Here is a 16,220-nt window from a genome sequence, read left to right as displayed (position 1 = left end):
ATAAGGCGTTCGAGGAATTCTACAGCAGGCTGTATGAGTCGGTACCCCCATGGGTCGGAGGGGATGAGGCAATTCTTAGGGAGGCTGAAGTTCCCGAAGGTCGACGAACACTTGGTAGAAGGACTGGGAGCCCCGATCGGGTTGGAAGAGATAGCAGATGGGATGAAGGCCATGCATCCGGGACCGGATAGGTACCCCGTGGAGTTTTACAAAAAGTTCTCTGGGATGCTGGTATGGAGGGAAAATCTTATGAGGAAAGGCTGATGAACTTGAGGTTGTTTTCGTTGGAAAGAAGAAGGTTAAGAGGAGACTTAATAGAGGCATACAAAATGATCAGGGGGTTAGATAGGGTGGACAGTGAGAGCCTTCTCCCCATTGGAAATGGCTGGCACGAGGGGACAGATCTTTAAACTGAGGGGTAATAGATATAGGACAGAGGTCAGAGGTAGGTTCTTTACGCAAAGAGTAGTGAGGCCGTGGAATGCCCTACCTGCAACAGTAGTGAACTCGCCAACATTGAGGGCATTTAAACGTTTATTGGATAAACATATGGATGATAATGGCATAGTGTAGGTTAGATGGCTTTTGTTTTGGTGCAACATCGTGGGCCGAAGGGCCTGTACTGCGCTGTATCGTTCTATGTTCTATGCTGGGGTCACTGCTGATGAGGACATTTAATGAGGCAAGTGAGAGAGGGGGGCTTCCCCCGACGATGTCACAGGCCACTATCTCATTGATCCTGAAGCGGGATAAGGACCTGGAGTTATGCAGGTCCTACAGACCGATCTCCCCACTAAATGTAGACCACAAATTGTTGGCTAAGATCTTGTCCTCAAGGATTGAAGACTGCGTTCCGGACGTGATTGGGGAGGACCAGACGGGATTTGTAAAGTAGAGGCATTTGGCGGCCAACGTAAGAAGGCTGCTGAATATTATCATGATGGCCCCCAGAGGGTAGGGACGTAGAGGCAGTGGGCGCAATGGTCGCAGAGAAGGCATTTGACCGGGTGGACTGGGATTATCTGTGGGAGGTACTGGGACGGTTTGGATTTAGAACATAGAACAATACAGCGCAGTACAGGCCCTTCGGCCCACGATGTTGCACCGAAACAAAAGCCATCTAACCTACACTATGCCATTATCATCCATATGTTTCTCCAATAAACTTTTAAATGCCCTCAATGTTGGCGAGTTCACTACTGTAGCAGGTAGGGCATTCCACGGCCTCACTACTCTTTGCGTAAAGAACCTACCTCTGACCTCTGTCCTATATCTATTACCCCTCAGTTTAAAGTTATGTCCCCTCGTGCCAGCCATATCCATCCGCGGGAGAAGGCTCTCACTGTCCACCCTATCCAACCCCCTGATCATTTTGTATGCCTCTATTAAGTCTCCTCTTAACCTTCTTCTCTCCAATGAAAACAACCTCAAGTCCATCAGCCTTTCCTCATAAGATTTTCCCTCCATACCAGGCAACATCCTGGTAAATCTCCTCTGCACCCGCTCCAAAGCCTCCACGTCCTTCCTATAATGCGGTGACCAGAACTGTACGCGATACTCCAAATGCGGCCGTACCAGAGTTCTGTACAGCTGCAACATGACCTCCCGACTCCGGAACTCAATCCCTCTACCAATAAAGGCCAACACTCCATAGGCCTTCTTCACAACCCTATCAACCTGGGTGGCAACTTTCAGGGATCTATGTACATGGACACCTAGATCCCTCTGCTCATCCACACTTTCAAGAACTTTACCATTAGCCAAATATTCCGCATTCCTGTTATTCCTTCCAAAGTGAATCACCTCACACTTCTCTACATTAAACTCCATTTGCCACCTCTCAGCCCAGCTCTGCAGCTTATCTATATCCCTCTGTAACCTGCTACATCCTTCCACACTATCGACAACACCACCGACTTTAGTATCGTCTGCAAATTTACTCACCCACCCTTCTGCGCCTTCCTCTAGGTCATTGATAAAAATGACAAACCGCAACGGCCCCAGAACAGATCCTTGTGGTACTCCACTTGTGACTGTACACCATTCTGAACATTTCCCATCAACCACCACCCTCTGTCTTCTTTCAGCTAGCCAATTTCTGATCCACATCTCTAAATCACCCTCAATCCCCAGCCTCCGTATTTTTTGCAATAGCCTACCGTGGGGAACCTTATCAAACGCTTTGCTGAAATCCATATACACCACATCAACTGCTCTACCCTCGTCTACCTGTTCAGTCACCTTCTCAAAGAACTCAATAAGGTTTGTGAGGCATGACCTACCCTTCACAAAGCCATGCTGACTATCCCTGATCATATTATTCCTATCTAGATGATTATAAATCTTGTCTCTTATAATCCCCTCCAAGACTTTACCCACTACAGACGTGAGGCTCACCGGTCTATAGTTGCCGGGGTTGTCTCTGCTCCCCTTTTTGAACAAAGGGACCACATTTGCTGTCCTCCAGTCCTCTGGCACTATTCCTGTAGCCAATGATGACATAAAAATCAAAGCCAAAGGTCCAGCAATCTCTTCCCTGGCCTCCCAGAGAATCCTAGGATAAATCCCATCAGGTCCCGGGGACTTATCTATTTTCAGCCTGTCCAGAATTGCCAACACCTCTTCCCTACGTACCTCAATGCCATCTATTCTATTAGCCTGGGGCTCAGCATTCTCCTCCACAACATTATCTTTTTCCTGAGTGAATGCTGACGAAAAATATTCATTTAGTATCTCGCCTATCTCTTCAGACTCCACACACAATTTCCCATCCCTGTCCTTGACTGGTCCTACTCTTTCCCTAGTCATTCGCTTATTCCTGACATACCTATAGAAAGCTTTTGGATTTTCCTTGATCCTTCCTGCCAAATACTTCTCATGTCCCCTCCTTGCTCGTCTTAGCTCTCTCTTTAGATCCTTCCTCGCTACCTTGTAACTATCCATTTGGGTGGGGCTTCATTGACTGGGTTAGGCTGCTGTATCAGGCGCCCGTGGCAAGTGTTCGGACGAAGAGGCTGACATTGGGCTATTTTAGGCTGCACTGGGGGACGAGGCAGGGGTGCCCCCCCTCCCACTCTTGTTCGCACTGGCCATAGAACAGCTGGCAATTGTGTTTAGAGCCTCAAAGGGCAGAAAGGGGCTGGTCCGGGTGGAGTGGAACACAGAGTCTCACTATATGCGGCCGATCTGCTCTTATATGTGTCGGAGCCATTGGACGGGATGGAAGAAATTATGGGGGATTTTGGCCATTTTTCGGGCTACAAATTGAACATGGGGAAAAGCGAGATTTTCGCGATCCAGACAAGGGGGCAGGAGAGGCGATTGGGGGAGATGCCGTTTAGAGTGGTAGGGGGAAGCTTTCTGTACTTGGGCATCCAGGTGGCGCGGGAATGCGAATGGCTGCACAAGCTAAATCTGGCCCGACTACTAGACCAAATGAAGGAGGATTTTCGAAGGTAGGACGTGCTCCTGCTGTCACTGGCTGGGAGGGTACAGACAGTGAAAATGACGGTTCTCTAGAGATTCCTGTTTGTGTTTCAGTGCCTCCCCATCTTTATTCCTCGGTCCTTTTTTAAACGGGTCAACAAGGTGATCTCGGGCTTTGCATGGGCGGGTAAGACCCCGCGAGTTAAAAAGGGAATGTTGGAGTGCAGCAGGGGGGAGGGCGGGCTGGCACTCCCGAACTTTAGTAATTATTACTGGGAGGCGAATATAGCCATGATTAGGAAGTGCGTGGTGGTGGGGCGGTCGGGGGGAGGGGGGTGGGTGGGTCGGTGTGGGAGCGAGTAGAGGTGGCATCTTGTACGGGCACTAGTTTGGGGGCGTTGGTTACAGCGCCTCTCCCCGGCACGCTACTCCACCAGCCCCGTGGTGGTCGCGGCCCTGAGAATCTGGGGACAGTGGAGGAGACATGTGGGAGCAGAGGGAGCTCGGTCTGGTCTCCAATTTGCAATAATCACCAGTTTGCCCCGGGGAGGTTAGATGGAGGGTTCATAGAATTTACAGTGCAGAAGGAGGCCATTCAGCCCATCGAGTCTGCACCGGCTCTTGGATTCCGGAGACGGCAGAGAGCAGGAATCAAGAGGATGTGCGATTTGTTTATAGAGGGGACATTTCCCAGCTTGAGGGAACTGGAGGTGAAATTTGAACTGACTGGAGGGAATGAATTTAGGTACCTGCAGGCGCGGGACTTCCTACGCAGGCAGGTCTCAACCTTCCCGCTCGTACCACCAAGTGGGATACAGGACAGGGTAGTTTCCAGAGTGTGGGTGGGAGAAGGGAAGGTTTCGGACAATTATAAGGAGCTTATGGGGTCAGAGGAAACACAGACCGAGGAGCTGAAACACAAATGGGAAGAGGAGTTAGGAGGAGAGTTAGAGGATGGTCTCTGGGCGGATGCGTTGAGTAGAGTCAACGTGTCCACAACACGTGCCAGGCTCAGCCTGATACATTTGAAGGTCGTTCACCGGGCTCACATGACAGTGGCCCGGATGAGAAGGTTCAATACCTCGATAAAATGTTAATAAAAAAAAAGAAGTTTGCCACTATTCAGGCATCATAGAATCATAGAATTTACAGTGCAGAAGGAGGCCATTCGGCCCATCGAGTCTGCACCGGCTCTTGGAAAGAGCACCCTACCCAAGGTCAACACCGCCACCCTATCCCCTTAACCCAGTAATCCCACCCACCACTAAGGGCAATTTTGGACACTAAGGGCAATTTATCATGGCCAATCCACCTAGCCTGCACAACTTTGGACTGTGGGAGGAAACCGGAGCACCCGGAGGAAACCCACGCACACACGGGGAGTATGTGCAGACTCCGCACAGACAGTGACCCAAGCTGGAATCGAACCTGGGACCCTGGAGCTGTGAAGCAATTATGCTATCCACAAGGCTACCGTGCTGCCCGTTCACTTCTTGCCGGCGCCAGCGCTGGTTTTCTTGGGCAGCAGCATGGCCTGGATATTAGGCAGCACCCCGCCCTGAGCGATGGTCACCCCTCCCAGCAGCTTGTTGAGCTCCTCGTCAACAAGCATGCAGTGGAACCACAGCTTATGGGAAGCCGACTTGTGTTTAAATCTGAAAGTGAGGATTCTTTTGCAGCCAGTCCGGATGAAATGATCAGTCGAACACCTCGTTACTTTAACATGTTTATTTCTCGGCCGGGGCTAAAACCACTGTATCTCTTGAGAGTTACACCAGCAAGCCAAAACCAATACATCTAACAGCAGTTCTTATACAGTTTCTGGCTCATTTCTGAGGGCAGCTCCCTCGCATTCAATCTGTGCCTTTTAACAAATTTATGATTATTTTCAAGCCTAGCACAACCCTTCCCAAGGCCGCCTGCAATTTGTCTGGTACTAAAACAAGTGATACATTTTGCTACCAGAAGCCTGTCTTGACATTTCTTCACACAAAGCTTTATCTAACATTTTGTTTTTCCCATAAAGTTCCAATCCATCTTGAGCCAAACTCTCATTTATCGATCATCAGCCAAACTTTCAAAAGTTGTGCATTGCCTGAATAGGCTTGGTGGAGCTGGAGGTGCTATTGGGAAACTGGAATTGAAAGTTGATTGAGCAAAATGTAAAAAAAAAAAATTAACACTTTGAAACACCTACCTGTCATTGAGCAGAAAGTAGACCTCGAGCGGCGCACCTTTGGCTCACGATGTCAAATGGGGAGTGGCTTTATTGGATTTGCACCTTTCCGACTTACCTTATCGATACCTGCTGCAGGTGGGAGACTCGAGTTCCTGTTCCTACTGCAGCCTACGAAAAAGTAGAATGTAATTTAAAATACAGTCAACAAATTAACCCTCTTTGCCATTTACTACAAACTCTGGGCCATTGTTCTTTCCTCCCTAGCAGTTAACTATTGGGAAGGATGACTTCCGGGTGCGGCGATGACCAGCTAAGTCGCACGTTTCGGCAGCTCCCGGTGGAACGGACTTTTGGGCTCTTGATAGGAGCCCCAACGGCAATTTTAACGGCTAAAAACACCGTGCGGTAAACCAGAAGGGTGTTCCCCCTGGACACGGATGGAAAAAGGAGAGGAAAGTGGCCGGATTGCAGCGGATCCTTTGGAACAACGGCAAGGAAGGCAAGCAGAAACCAAGATGGCGTCGGAAGGTGGCAGTTTCATATGGGGCCCTGAACAACACGAGTTTTTGAAACGCTGCGTGGAGGAGATAAAAAAGGAAATGAAGAAAGAGTTGTTGGCCCCGATATTACAGGCGATTGAAGGGCTGAAAGAGGAACAAAAGACCCAGGAGCAGGAGCTTCGGGTCGTGAAGGCGAAAGCAGCAGAGAATGAAAACTATATACAGGGCCTGGTGGTGAAGTCGGAGATACAGGAGGCACACCAGAAACGATCTGTGGAGAGGTTGGAGGCACTGGAAAACAACGCAAGGAGGAACAACTTGAGGATTCTTGGCCTTCCTGAAGGTGTGGAGGGGGCGGACGTCGGGGCATATGTGAGCACGATGCTGCACTCGTTAATGGGAGTGGAGGCCCCGACGGGTCCGTTGGAGGTGGAGGGAGCATACAGAGTTATGGTGTGAGGATCGAGAGCAGGAGAAGCTCCCAGAGCCATAGTGGTGAGATTTCTCCGTTTTAAGGATAGAGAAACAGTCCTTAGATGGGCGAAGAAAACTCGGTGTAGTAAATGGGAGAACGCGGTGATCCGCGTCTATCAAGATTGGAGTGCGGAGGTGGCGAGAAGGAGGGCGAGCTTTAATCGGGCCAAAGCGGTACTTCACAAAAAGAAGATAAAATTTGGAATGCTGCAACCGGCAAGACTGTGGGTCACATATCAAGGGAGGCACCACTACTTTGAGACGGCAGATGAAGCGTGGACTTTTATTGTAGAAGAAAAATTGGAATGATTGGACTACGAAAATGAACGTTTGGACAAAGTGGTGGGACGAGTGGGGGGGGGGGGGGGGGGGCGAGGCGAAGAGGGATTGTATGATTAATCCTGCGGTATGGTAACTTTTCTTTCTCCCACAGGTGGTGATGGGGGGAGGTGGGGAGGGAGAGGAGATGGGGCGTTGGCCATGGGAGACGGGGCGAGGGAGAGGCGCGGGCTTGGTTCCCGCGCTATGATAATTATGGCGGGAATAGAGAAGCAGGAAGGAGGGGGCGCCGCACGGGGCGAGCCGCGATCACGGGGGGAAGCCGAGGTCAGCCAGAGTTTGTGACTTCTGGGAGCAACATGGGGGGAGTAATTACGCTAGCGGGGGGTCTAGTGGGGGGGGGGGGGAGGGGGGAATTACTGGGTTGCTGCTGCTGGGGAAAGGGGGGAGTGGGTACGGGAAAGGATGGGCGGGGGGGCACCGTCTGGGAGAAATACAGCTGCGTGGGAACTGGGTGAGAAGCTGGAAAAAGATGATGGCTAACCGGCAAGGGGGGGGGGCGGTGGGAAGCCCCCCAACTCGGCTGATCACGTGGAACGTGAGGGGGCTTAACGGGCCGATAAAGAGGGCACGAGTACTCGCACACCTTAAGAAACTTAAAGCAGATGTGGTTATGTTACAGGAAACGCACCTGAAACTGATAGACCAGGTTAGGTTGCGCAAAGGATGGGTAGGGCAGGTGTTCCATTCGGGGCTGGATGCGAAAAACAGGGGGGTGGCTATATTAGTGGGGAAGCGGGTAATGTTCGAGGCAAAGACTATAGTGGCGGATAACGGGGGCAGATACGTGATGGTGAGTGGCAAATTACAGGGAGAGATGGTGGTGTTGGTAAACGTGTATGCCCCGAATTGGGACGATGCCAATTTTATGAGGCGAATGCTAGGACGTATCCCAGACCTAGAGACCGGAAAGCTGATAATGGGGGGAGACTTCAACACGGTGTTGGAACCAAGGCTGGATAGGTCGAAGTCCAGGACTGGTAGGAGGCCGGCAGCAGCCAAGGTGCTTAAGGATTTTATGGAGCAGATGGGAGGGGTGGACCCGTGGAGATTCAGTAGACCTAGGAGTAAGGAGTTCTCGTTTTTCTCCTATGTCCATAAAGTCTATTCACGCATAGACTTTTTTGTGTTGGGTAGGGCATTGATCCCGAGGGTGAGGGGAACGGAATATACGGCTATAGCCATTTCGGATCATGCCCCACACTGGGTAGACTTGGAGATAGGGGAGGAAACAAGAGGGCGTCCACCCTGGAGAATGGACATGGGACTAATGGCGGATGAGGGGTTGTGCCTACGGGTGAGGGGATGCATTGAAAAGTACTTGGAACTCAATGACAATGGGGAGGTTCAGGTGGGAGTGGTCTGGGAGGCGTTGAAGGCGGTGGTTAGGGGGGAGCTGATATCAATAAGGACACATAAAGGGAAGCAGGAGAGTAAGGAACGGGAGCGGTTGCTGCAAGAACTTTTGAGGGTGGACAGACAATATGCGGAAGCACCGGAGGAGGGACTGTATAGGGAAAGGCAAAGGCTGCATGTGGAATTTGACTTGCTGACCACAGGCACTGCAGAGGCACAATGGAGGAAGGCGCAGGGTGTACAGTATGAATATGGAGAGAAGGCGAGCAGATTGCTGGCACACCAATTGAGGAAAAGGGGAGCAGCGAGGGAGATAGGGGGGGGTGAGAGACGAAGATGGAGAGACGGAGCGGAGAGAGTGAATGAAGTGTTCAAGACATTTTATAAAAAATTGTATGAAGCTCAACCCCCGGATGGGAGGGAGAGAATGATGGATTTTTTGGATCGGCTGGAAATTCCCAAGGTGGAAGAGCAGGAAAGGATGGGATTGGGAGCACAGATCACGGTAGAAGAAGTGGTGAAAGGAATTAGGAACATGCAGACGGGAAAGGCCCCGGGACCGGACGGATTCCCAGTTGAATTTTACAGAAAATATTTAGATTTGCTCGCCCCGCTACTGACGAGGACCTTTAACGAGGCAAAGGAAAGGGGACAACTGCCCCCGACTATGTCAGAAGCAACGATATCGCTTCTTTTAAAGAAGGAAAAGGATCCGCTACAATGCGGGTCCTACAGACCAATTTCCCTCCTCAATGTGGATGCCAAGGTCCTGGCCAAGGTAATGGCAATGAGAATAGAGGAATGTGCCCCGGGGGTGGTTCATGAGGACCAAACTGGGTTTGTGAAGGGGAGACAGCTGAACACGAACATACGGAGGTTGTTAGGGGTAATGATGATGGCCCCACCAGAGGGTGAAACGGAGATAGTAGTGGCGATGGATGCCGAGAAAGCATTTGATAGAGTGGAATGGGATTATCTGTGGGAGGTGTTGAGGAGATTTGGGTTCGGAGAGGGGTATGTTAGATGGGTGCAGCTGTTGTATAGGGCCCCAGTGGCGAGTGTGGTCACGAATGGACGGGGATCGGCATATTTTCGGCTCCATAGAGGGACAAGGCAGGGATGTCCTCTGTCCCCATTACTGTTTGCACTGGCGATTGAGCCCCTGGCGATAGCGCTGAGAGGTTCCAAGAGATGGAGGGGAATACTTAGGGGAGGAGAAGAACACCGGGTATCTTTATATGCGGATGATCTGCTACTATATGTGGCGGATCCAGCGGAGGGGATGCCAGAAATAATGCGGATACTTGGGGAATTTGGGGATTTTTCAGGGTATAAATTGAACATGGGGAAGAGTGAGCTGTTTGTGGTGCATCCAGGGGAGCAGAGTAGAGAAATAGAAGACCTACCGTTGAAGAAGGTAACAAGAGACTTTCGTTACCTGGGGATCCAGATAGCTAAGAATTGGGGCACATTGCACAGGCTAAATTTGACGCGGTTGGTGGAACAGATGGAGGAAGATTTCAAGAGATGGGATATGGTAGCATTGTCAATGGCAGGGAGGGTGCAGGCGGTTAAGATGGTGGTCCTCCCGAGATTCCTCTTTGTGTTTCAGTGCCTCCCGGTGGTGATCACGAAGGCTTTTTTCAAAAGGATAGAAAAGAGTATCATGGGTTTTGTTTGGGCCGGGAAGACTCCGAGAGTGAGGAAGGGATTCTTACAGCGTAGTAGGGATAGGGGGGGGGGGCTGGCACTACCGAGCCTAAGTGAATATTATTGGGCCGCTAATATTTCAATGGTGAGTAAGTGGATGGGAGAGGAGGAAGGAGCGGCGTGGAAGAGATTAGAGAGGGCGTCCTGTAGGGGGACCAGCCTGCAGGCTATGGTGACAGCCCCATTGCCGTTCTCACCAAGGAACTATACCACGAGTCCGGTGGTGGTAGCTACACTGAAGATTTGGGGACAGTGGAGACGACATAGGGGAAAGACCGGAGCACTGGGGGGGTCCCCGATAAGAAACAACCATAGGTTTGCCCCGAGGGGAATGGATGGGGGATATGGAATGTGGCAAAGAGCAGGTATAACGCAATTGAAAGATCTTTTTGTGGATGGGAAGTTTGCGAGTCTGGGAGCGCTGACCGAGAAATATGGGTTGCCCCAAGGGAATGCATTCAGGTATATGCAACTGAGGGCTTTTGCGAGGCAACAGGTGAGGGAATTCCCGCAGCTCCCGACACAAGAGGTGCAGGACAGAGTCATCTCAAAGAAATGGGTGGGGGACGGTAAGGTGTCGGATATATATAGGGAAATGAGAGACGAAGGGGAGACTATGATGGACGAACTAAAAGGGAAATGGGAGGAAGAGCTAGGGGAGGAGATCGAGGAGGGGATGTGGGCAGATGCCCTAAACAGGGTAAACTCGTCGTCCTCGTGCGCCAGGCTAAGCCTGATTCAGTTTAAGGTATTACACAGGGCACATATGACTGGAACACGGCTCAGTAAATTTTTTTGGGTGGAGGATAGGTGTGCGAGGTGCTCGAGAAGCCCAGCGAATCATACCCATATGTTTTGGTCATGCCCGGCACTACAGGGGTTTTGGATGGGGGTGACAAAGGTGCTTTCGAAAGTAGTAGGAGTCCGGGTCGAACCAAGCTGGGGGTTGGCTATATTTGGGGTTGCACAAGAGCCGGGAGTGCAGGAGGCGAAAGAGGCCGATGTTTTGGCCTTTGCGTCCCTAGTAGCCCGGCGCAGAATATTACTAATGTGGAAAGAAGCCAAGCCCCCGGGGGTGGAGACCTGGATAAATGATATGGCGGGGTTTATAAAGTTAGAGCGGATTAAGTTCGTCCTAAGGGGGTCGGCTCAAGGGTTTACTAGGCGGTGGCAACCGTTCGTCGAATATCTTGCGGAAAGATAGATGGGGGAAAACAAAGAAGGCAGCAGCAGCGGCCCAGGATTTGGGGGGGGAGGGATGGGGGGGGGGGGTGGGGTGTGGCCTGAGACAAGGCAGTTGCCAATTAGGGCTAGTTTCTATTTTTTGTTATTTAATATTTATTTATTTGTTGTTGTTTTTGTTTAAATAAAAAAGGTCATTATTATCTGTATTGTTACAATGTTGTGTAAAGGATGCACAATGTACTGTGTTGGTTGACCAAAAATTTTCAATAAAATATTATTTAAAAAAAAACTATTGGGAAGGATAGGGTAGGTGATTGCAGCATTATAATTGATAAGGTGGTATTGATGAACTTGATCAGTGTCATCCATTTCGTATGGTCAGCTATATATTTGCCAGGCAAACTACTTCTGAATTATTGAATCAAAGTATTTTGTGGAAATGTAAACCTCATTTCATGGAAAACCTCCCATCGCAAATTTAATCAACCACAAACTGGATGATGTCAAATGATCACAGTTATCTTACATATAACACACTGCATATGCCAAAATATGTTTCACCCTTGCTCAAAATACTTGTGTGCCTGCGTGTAATCAATCCCTATTGCACATCATGAAAGTTCCTGGTGTTTTTGCATTTGGATCATTTTTAAATTTAGTAGCTTAGAGTGATGTAGAACACAGTTTATCCATGATATTGGATTAACAGCAGGAATGATGTTGGCTAATGGAGTTAATTCATTATAGTTAAAAGCTAATGCTGATTTTGATCAAACCCACTACAATGTATATTGGGTTGATATATTTCACTTTTGCAGGTGTATATGTTACCTCTTGTGTTTTACTTAACATAGCTATTTTCTGTTGAGTTGAAGTGTATTGGAAATCTGCTTCCATCTGTATTTATAATCTCAGCTGTCCAAATATACTCGCGCACCGTGCCAAATTGCACATTTTGGATTCTTGTGTATGGGGAAGAATACCAATTTACGCTGACCATTTTTTCCTTTGTTACTTCAAATTGAACTGCATTGATATTCTGTCATTTTTAAGGCTTAGATAACCATTGAGTATCTTAATATTGGTAATCCAATACTTGATTTTTTTTAAGGAAGATCTCAAATTTCTTACACAATTTATTGTGCATCTGCAATAGTACCAGTTGTGAACCATTTCTAATATGCTAAAGTGTGTAAATGGTACATAAATGATAAGAATGCTAACTGTGGCAGTTAGTTGTGAATTTTCTTACTGAGTGTATTTGTCTGTGCACAGGTCGAGTGCGCTCTAGACGCCAGAGTGCTGGGAGTGCCACCAGTGTAGCCAGTACACCCTCTGATACCAGAGGTCGTAGCCGAGCTAAAGTAGTATCTCAGTCCCAACGTAAGTGAAACTAATTAATGCTTCCAAGTAAATTTTTAAAATTGTAATAATGTCTAAGTACTAGGAACTTTGTCTATTGCTATTTTAAAGTATTAAATTTAATTCTATTCCATTCTCACCGTTTTTGGGCATAATATGTGATTCTTATTAAATAGCTGTATCTGCATTTTTTTTAACCATTCCATCACAGTCGGAATGAATTTCAATGAAGAATTAATTGGCTGTGTTTAACTTTGCACTTTTCTGCATAGATGGCAGGTGTGATCAATTTTCATGCTTCCCTTATTGGTAGCCTTGCAGTCCATTAGTGGCCCAGCAAAGGTTTCCTTGCTGATTTTTTTTACCCTCTATTGTCTGAGAAACTGTTCATCTCTAATTCTTCTCTCTTTCATGTACACAGATTAGCAGTTTAGTAGAGTTGGGATTGAATCTATGTTCTCTGATTTTCTGACGGTGCATATTGATGTTCAATTTAATCAAATGGCTATTTACCTGTAATAATTTGTTTTCCAAAGCTTTAAGGAAGATATTTTCACTTTCTAGCTATTTATTTTTAACATGACTATGATTTCAGAGAAGCAGGCAGAAGTGGTCGTATTCCTCACAATTGTAATTAAACTTTGCACGTTGTTACTGCCCTCTAAGGATTTATTTTCGTCCTCCCAGGATATTTACGCTAATGTCATTAACTTTGTTTCTTCAAATATATTCATGTATGAGTGTTCAGATGGAATTCTCATTTCAGTTACCTTTTTTAAAAAAAAGTCTTAACCAAAGGCTTAATGACAAAACATTAATGGGATGCTTTGAGCATGCATGCACCAATAGTCAAAGAGATAATTTCAACACAAATGAAAAAAACATGTAATATTTGGCCTCTTGTCATGGTAAATTGAATCAGCGAGGTGGCTTTACAAAATAAACAGAGAAATAAATAAGTAAAAGTTGGATGTGTGATATAATCGGATAATCATTTTCTCATTGTTCAACAAGTGGAGCAATCTTGCTTCTACTTTCCGATGTCAGTATTTGAACAGATATTGTTGATGAAAACACGTAATATTGCAGTTAACACCGAAACAAACCTAAAATGTTATCTCTAGCACTGTTTAAATGTTTTCAAAACCTATATGATGTTTAAAAAGCTTAGCCCAAAATGATGTCCATGACAATTCTTGTAGTCTTTGCATTTTGTTATTCTTTCAATTGAACTTCTTGCACCTATCCCTTTTACCTGCTTCCATGCACAGGATCCAGATCAGCTAATCCTGCAGGCGGTAAGGTTTTACTTCACCTATGAGAGTAAATTAACCTGCAGAAAATTATTACTTTTAGTTTTTATGGTTAACATGTGCAATATATCTGTGCAAAAATATTGACTTTTTTCGCCCCTGTAAACCACAGTTGTACCTCTTGTTTCTTTTTTCATGAGATTTGGAACTGAGCTTTTTATATATGTCCAGTGGCCGGTTAAGCACTGAAGGCATTCAATTCAGAAATTGAATATTACGATTTTGAAATTTTATCTTCAATAAGCCCGCAAATTGAGCTATTATCCTGACCATAATGAATCGACAGACATTTCATCCTTTAATTATACAAGTTATCAGCACAATGCAGTGTTTTACAGGTTTCACAGTAACAGTGTACAACATGCACAGTTTGCTTGTTTAATATTTTTTTAAAAAGCTAATTCTTTGAGCTAACAGTTTTATTTATTATGAAGTAATGAATTCATTGGGAGCTTTAATTTTGATTCTTTAATAATGCCCCTCAGCACCTCTCCCGCTGCAGCTTAATTATCCCTTTGTAGATGTTTCATTTTTAACCAGCTTCTTGTTGCTTATTTTTACAGCTGGAAGCAGATCCAGCTCACCTGGAAAACTCCTTGGAAGCACATATTCCGGCATGAGCAGCGGGCCTCAGAGGGTATCTGTAGTACCTCAAACATCCGAGAAACGCAGCAAAATCCCTCGCAGTCAGGGCTGCAGTAGGGAAGCCAGCCCCAACAGATTGGGCTTGGGTAAGACCTAATTATCCAGACCACAGATGTTTATTAATGTGCCTTCTAAGCTGAACTTGTTGCTTAATTATGTCTGGAAGATGTACAGATGTTAACACAGGAATACATATGACACTATTTCACTATTCTTATCCTCCCCCCCCCCCCCCCCCCCCCCCCTTCTCCTTCCCTCTTCTCTTCCCCTCCCCCTTCCCAGTGAAGGTGCTGCAATGCCATCATAGGCAGGAGGGTGTAATTACTGCGTAACAAGTTCACAAAGCAAATTTCATTATTAATACTGACCTAGGAATTTATAATGAAAGTACAAGTATAACAACAGAATACATGGCTTTGAAATGGGAACTGAATTATATTTGTCCACCCTAATTATTCTTCACCCTGTAACCCTGCTTCACCTGAAGACTATACTTGATCTTGAATCCTTGTGTGCAACACCACAAATTGTGGGTGTGTAAGCATCTAAAATGTATATGCAAATAAAATTATTTGAGGCAAAAAAGCATTGAAATTTATTTTTACCTTTGAACAATGCCAGCAGGGTCTCTTCTGTCGAGTTCAGCTTACATATTTGGCTGAATCTCTTCCTCCAGTAGTTTGTATTACACATGTACTTGGTTGTAATTAATATGTACATTGTGCAACATTCTACTTTTTAAAAAAAAATGTGCTATAAATTCAACCTTGTCAAAGCTGCTGCAGAGACAAATGTAACAATTGAAACACACTTAAATACTAACCGTTGGAAAATACTTTCCTTACTCTCGTGCAAGTTATGAGATATTACTTCCGGCTTAACATCTGGATACGTTAAAGTTCAGTTGAATCAATATGTGTAGCAGATTTTTCGCACCAGTTGAAATATGTAGGAAGAAATTACAGTGCTGATTGAAGTGTCTAAAACTGAGGCACGGTTGCAATAGGACCTATTCTTCCTTAAGAAGTACTGTAACTAATGTTTTTTATTGATTAACTTTCAAGTACAGTCTGTTCCTCCCCTTGTCAATACATAAGGTCATTATGGTAAAAGAGTAGTCATACGTTCATTGATTTATTAGTATTGGTAGCTTATCTCTACCAACGAATCAATAAATTAAAGGTGGTTGCTCTGTAGTCTGGCAGTAAAAATGTTTGTTATGAAATCGTTCTTGCCCTGTTCCCTTATTTACATAATCTAATTTGATTTGCTGTGTACAAGCCAACATATTTCGAAATGGGAAACTTAAGCAAATAACCTGAAAAATCTATTTTTCCAATATTTAGATTTACTCTAACTGAGCGATTTTAAGGAGAACGTAAAGGTCTTGTTATTCGTGCTATGGGCAAATTTTAAGTTGTTTTAATTACATTTTTCATAATTTAACCTAATTAATTTTTTCTCCTTTTAAAAAAAATGCTGATTCACACAGGGGAATTGTTGCACTGATGTTAGCAGCTCTCCTGTACCATGCTAAAACATTGAGAATGTGTACACTGGTGAAGTGGTTGCAGAATCAAAGGCAACTGCACACATTAGCTTGTGCATACTTGCATATGTCTGTGGGCTAGCAGCCTGGAATGGGGGTCCCCAACAATTTGTTATTCCTTTGTCCATGGTTATGGGGATTGATAGTAGCTACTATGAAAGTCTTGCCCATTTAATATTGGC

At 46.2% G+C, this 16,220-nt stretch overlaps 1 protein-coding gene across 41 annotated transcripts in view; it reads left to right on the top strand.

The window, feature by feature from the left end:
• clasp1a (cytoplasmic linker associated protein 1a) overlaps positions 1-16,220 on the top strand; it is a 414,750-nt gene that overhangs the window by 245,592 nt on the left and 152,938 nt on the right. For 25 of the 41 annotated variants that reach the window (XM_072470321.1, XM_072470304.1, XM_072470277.1 and 22 more), the window contains 3 exons: positions 12,445-12,552; positions 13,803-13,829; positions 14,408-14,575. In XM_072470321.1, coding sequence (XP_072326422.1) covers positions 12,445-12,552; positions 13,803-13,829; positions 14,408-14,575 — 303 coding nt within the window. The remainder of the gene's footprint in view (positions 1-12,444; positions 12,553-13,802; positions 13,830-14,407; positions 14,576-16,220) is intronic. The other 16 variants (XM_072470347.1, XM_072470311.1, XM_072470357.1 and 13 more) reach the window with 1 other exon arrangement.

Source organism: Scyliorhinus torazame, chromosome 2 (genome assembly GCF_047496885.1).
Source record: "Scyliorhinus torazame isolate Kashiwa2021f chromosome 2, sScyTor2.1, whole genome shotgun sequence".
Lineage (NCBI taxonomy): Eukaryota > Metazoa > Chordata > Chondrichthyes > Carcharhiniformes > Scyliorhinidae > Scyliorhinus > Scyliorhinus torazame.
Note: the sequence above shows the minus strand (reverse complement) of the source record. Positions and strands in the feature narration are given on the sequence as shown.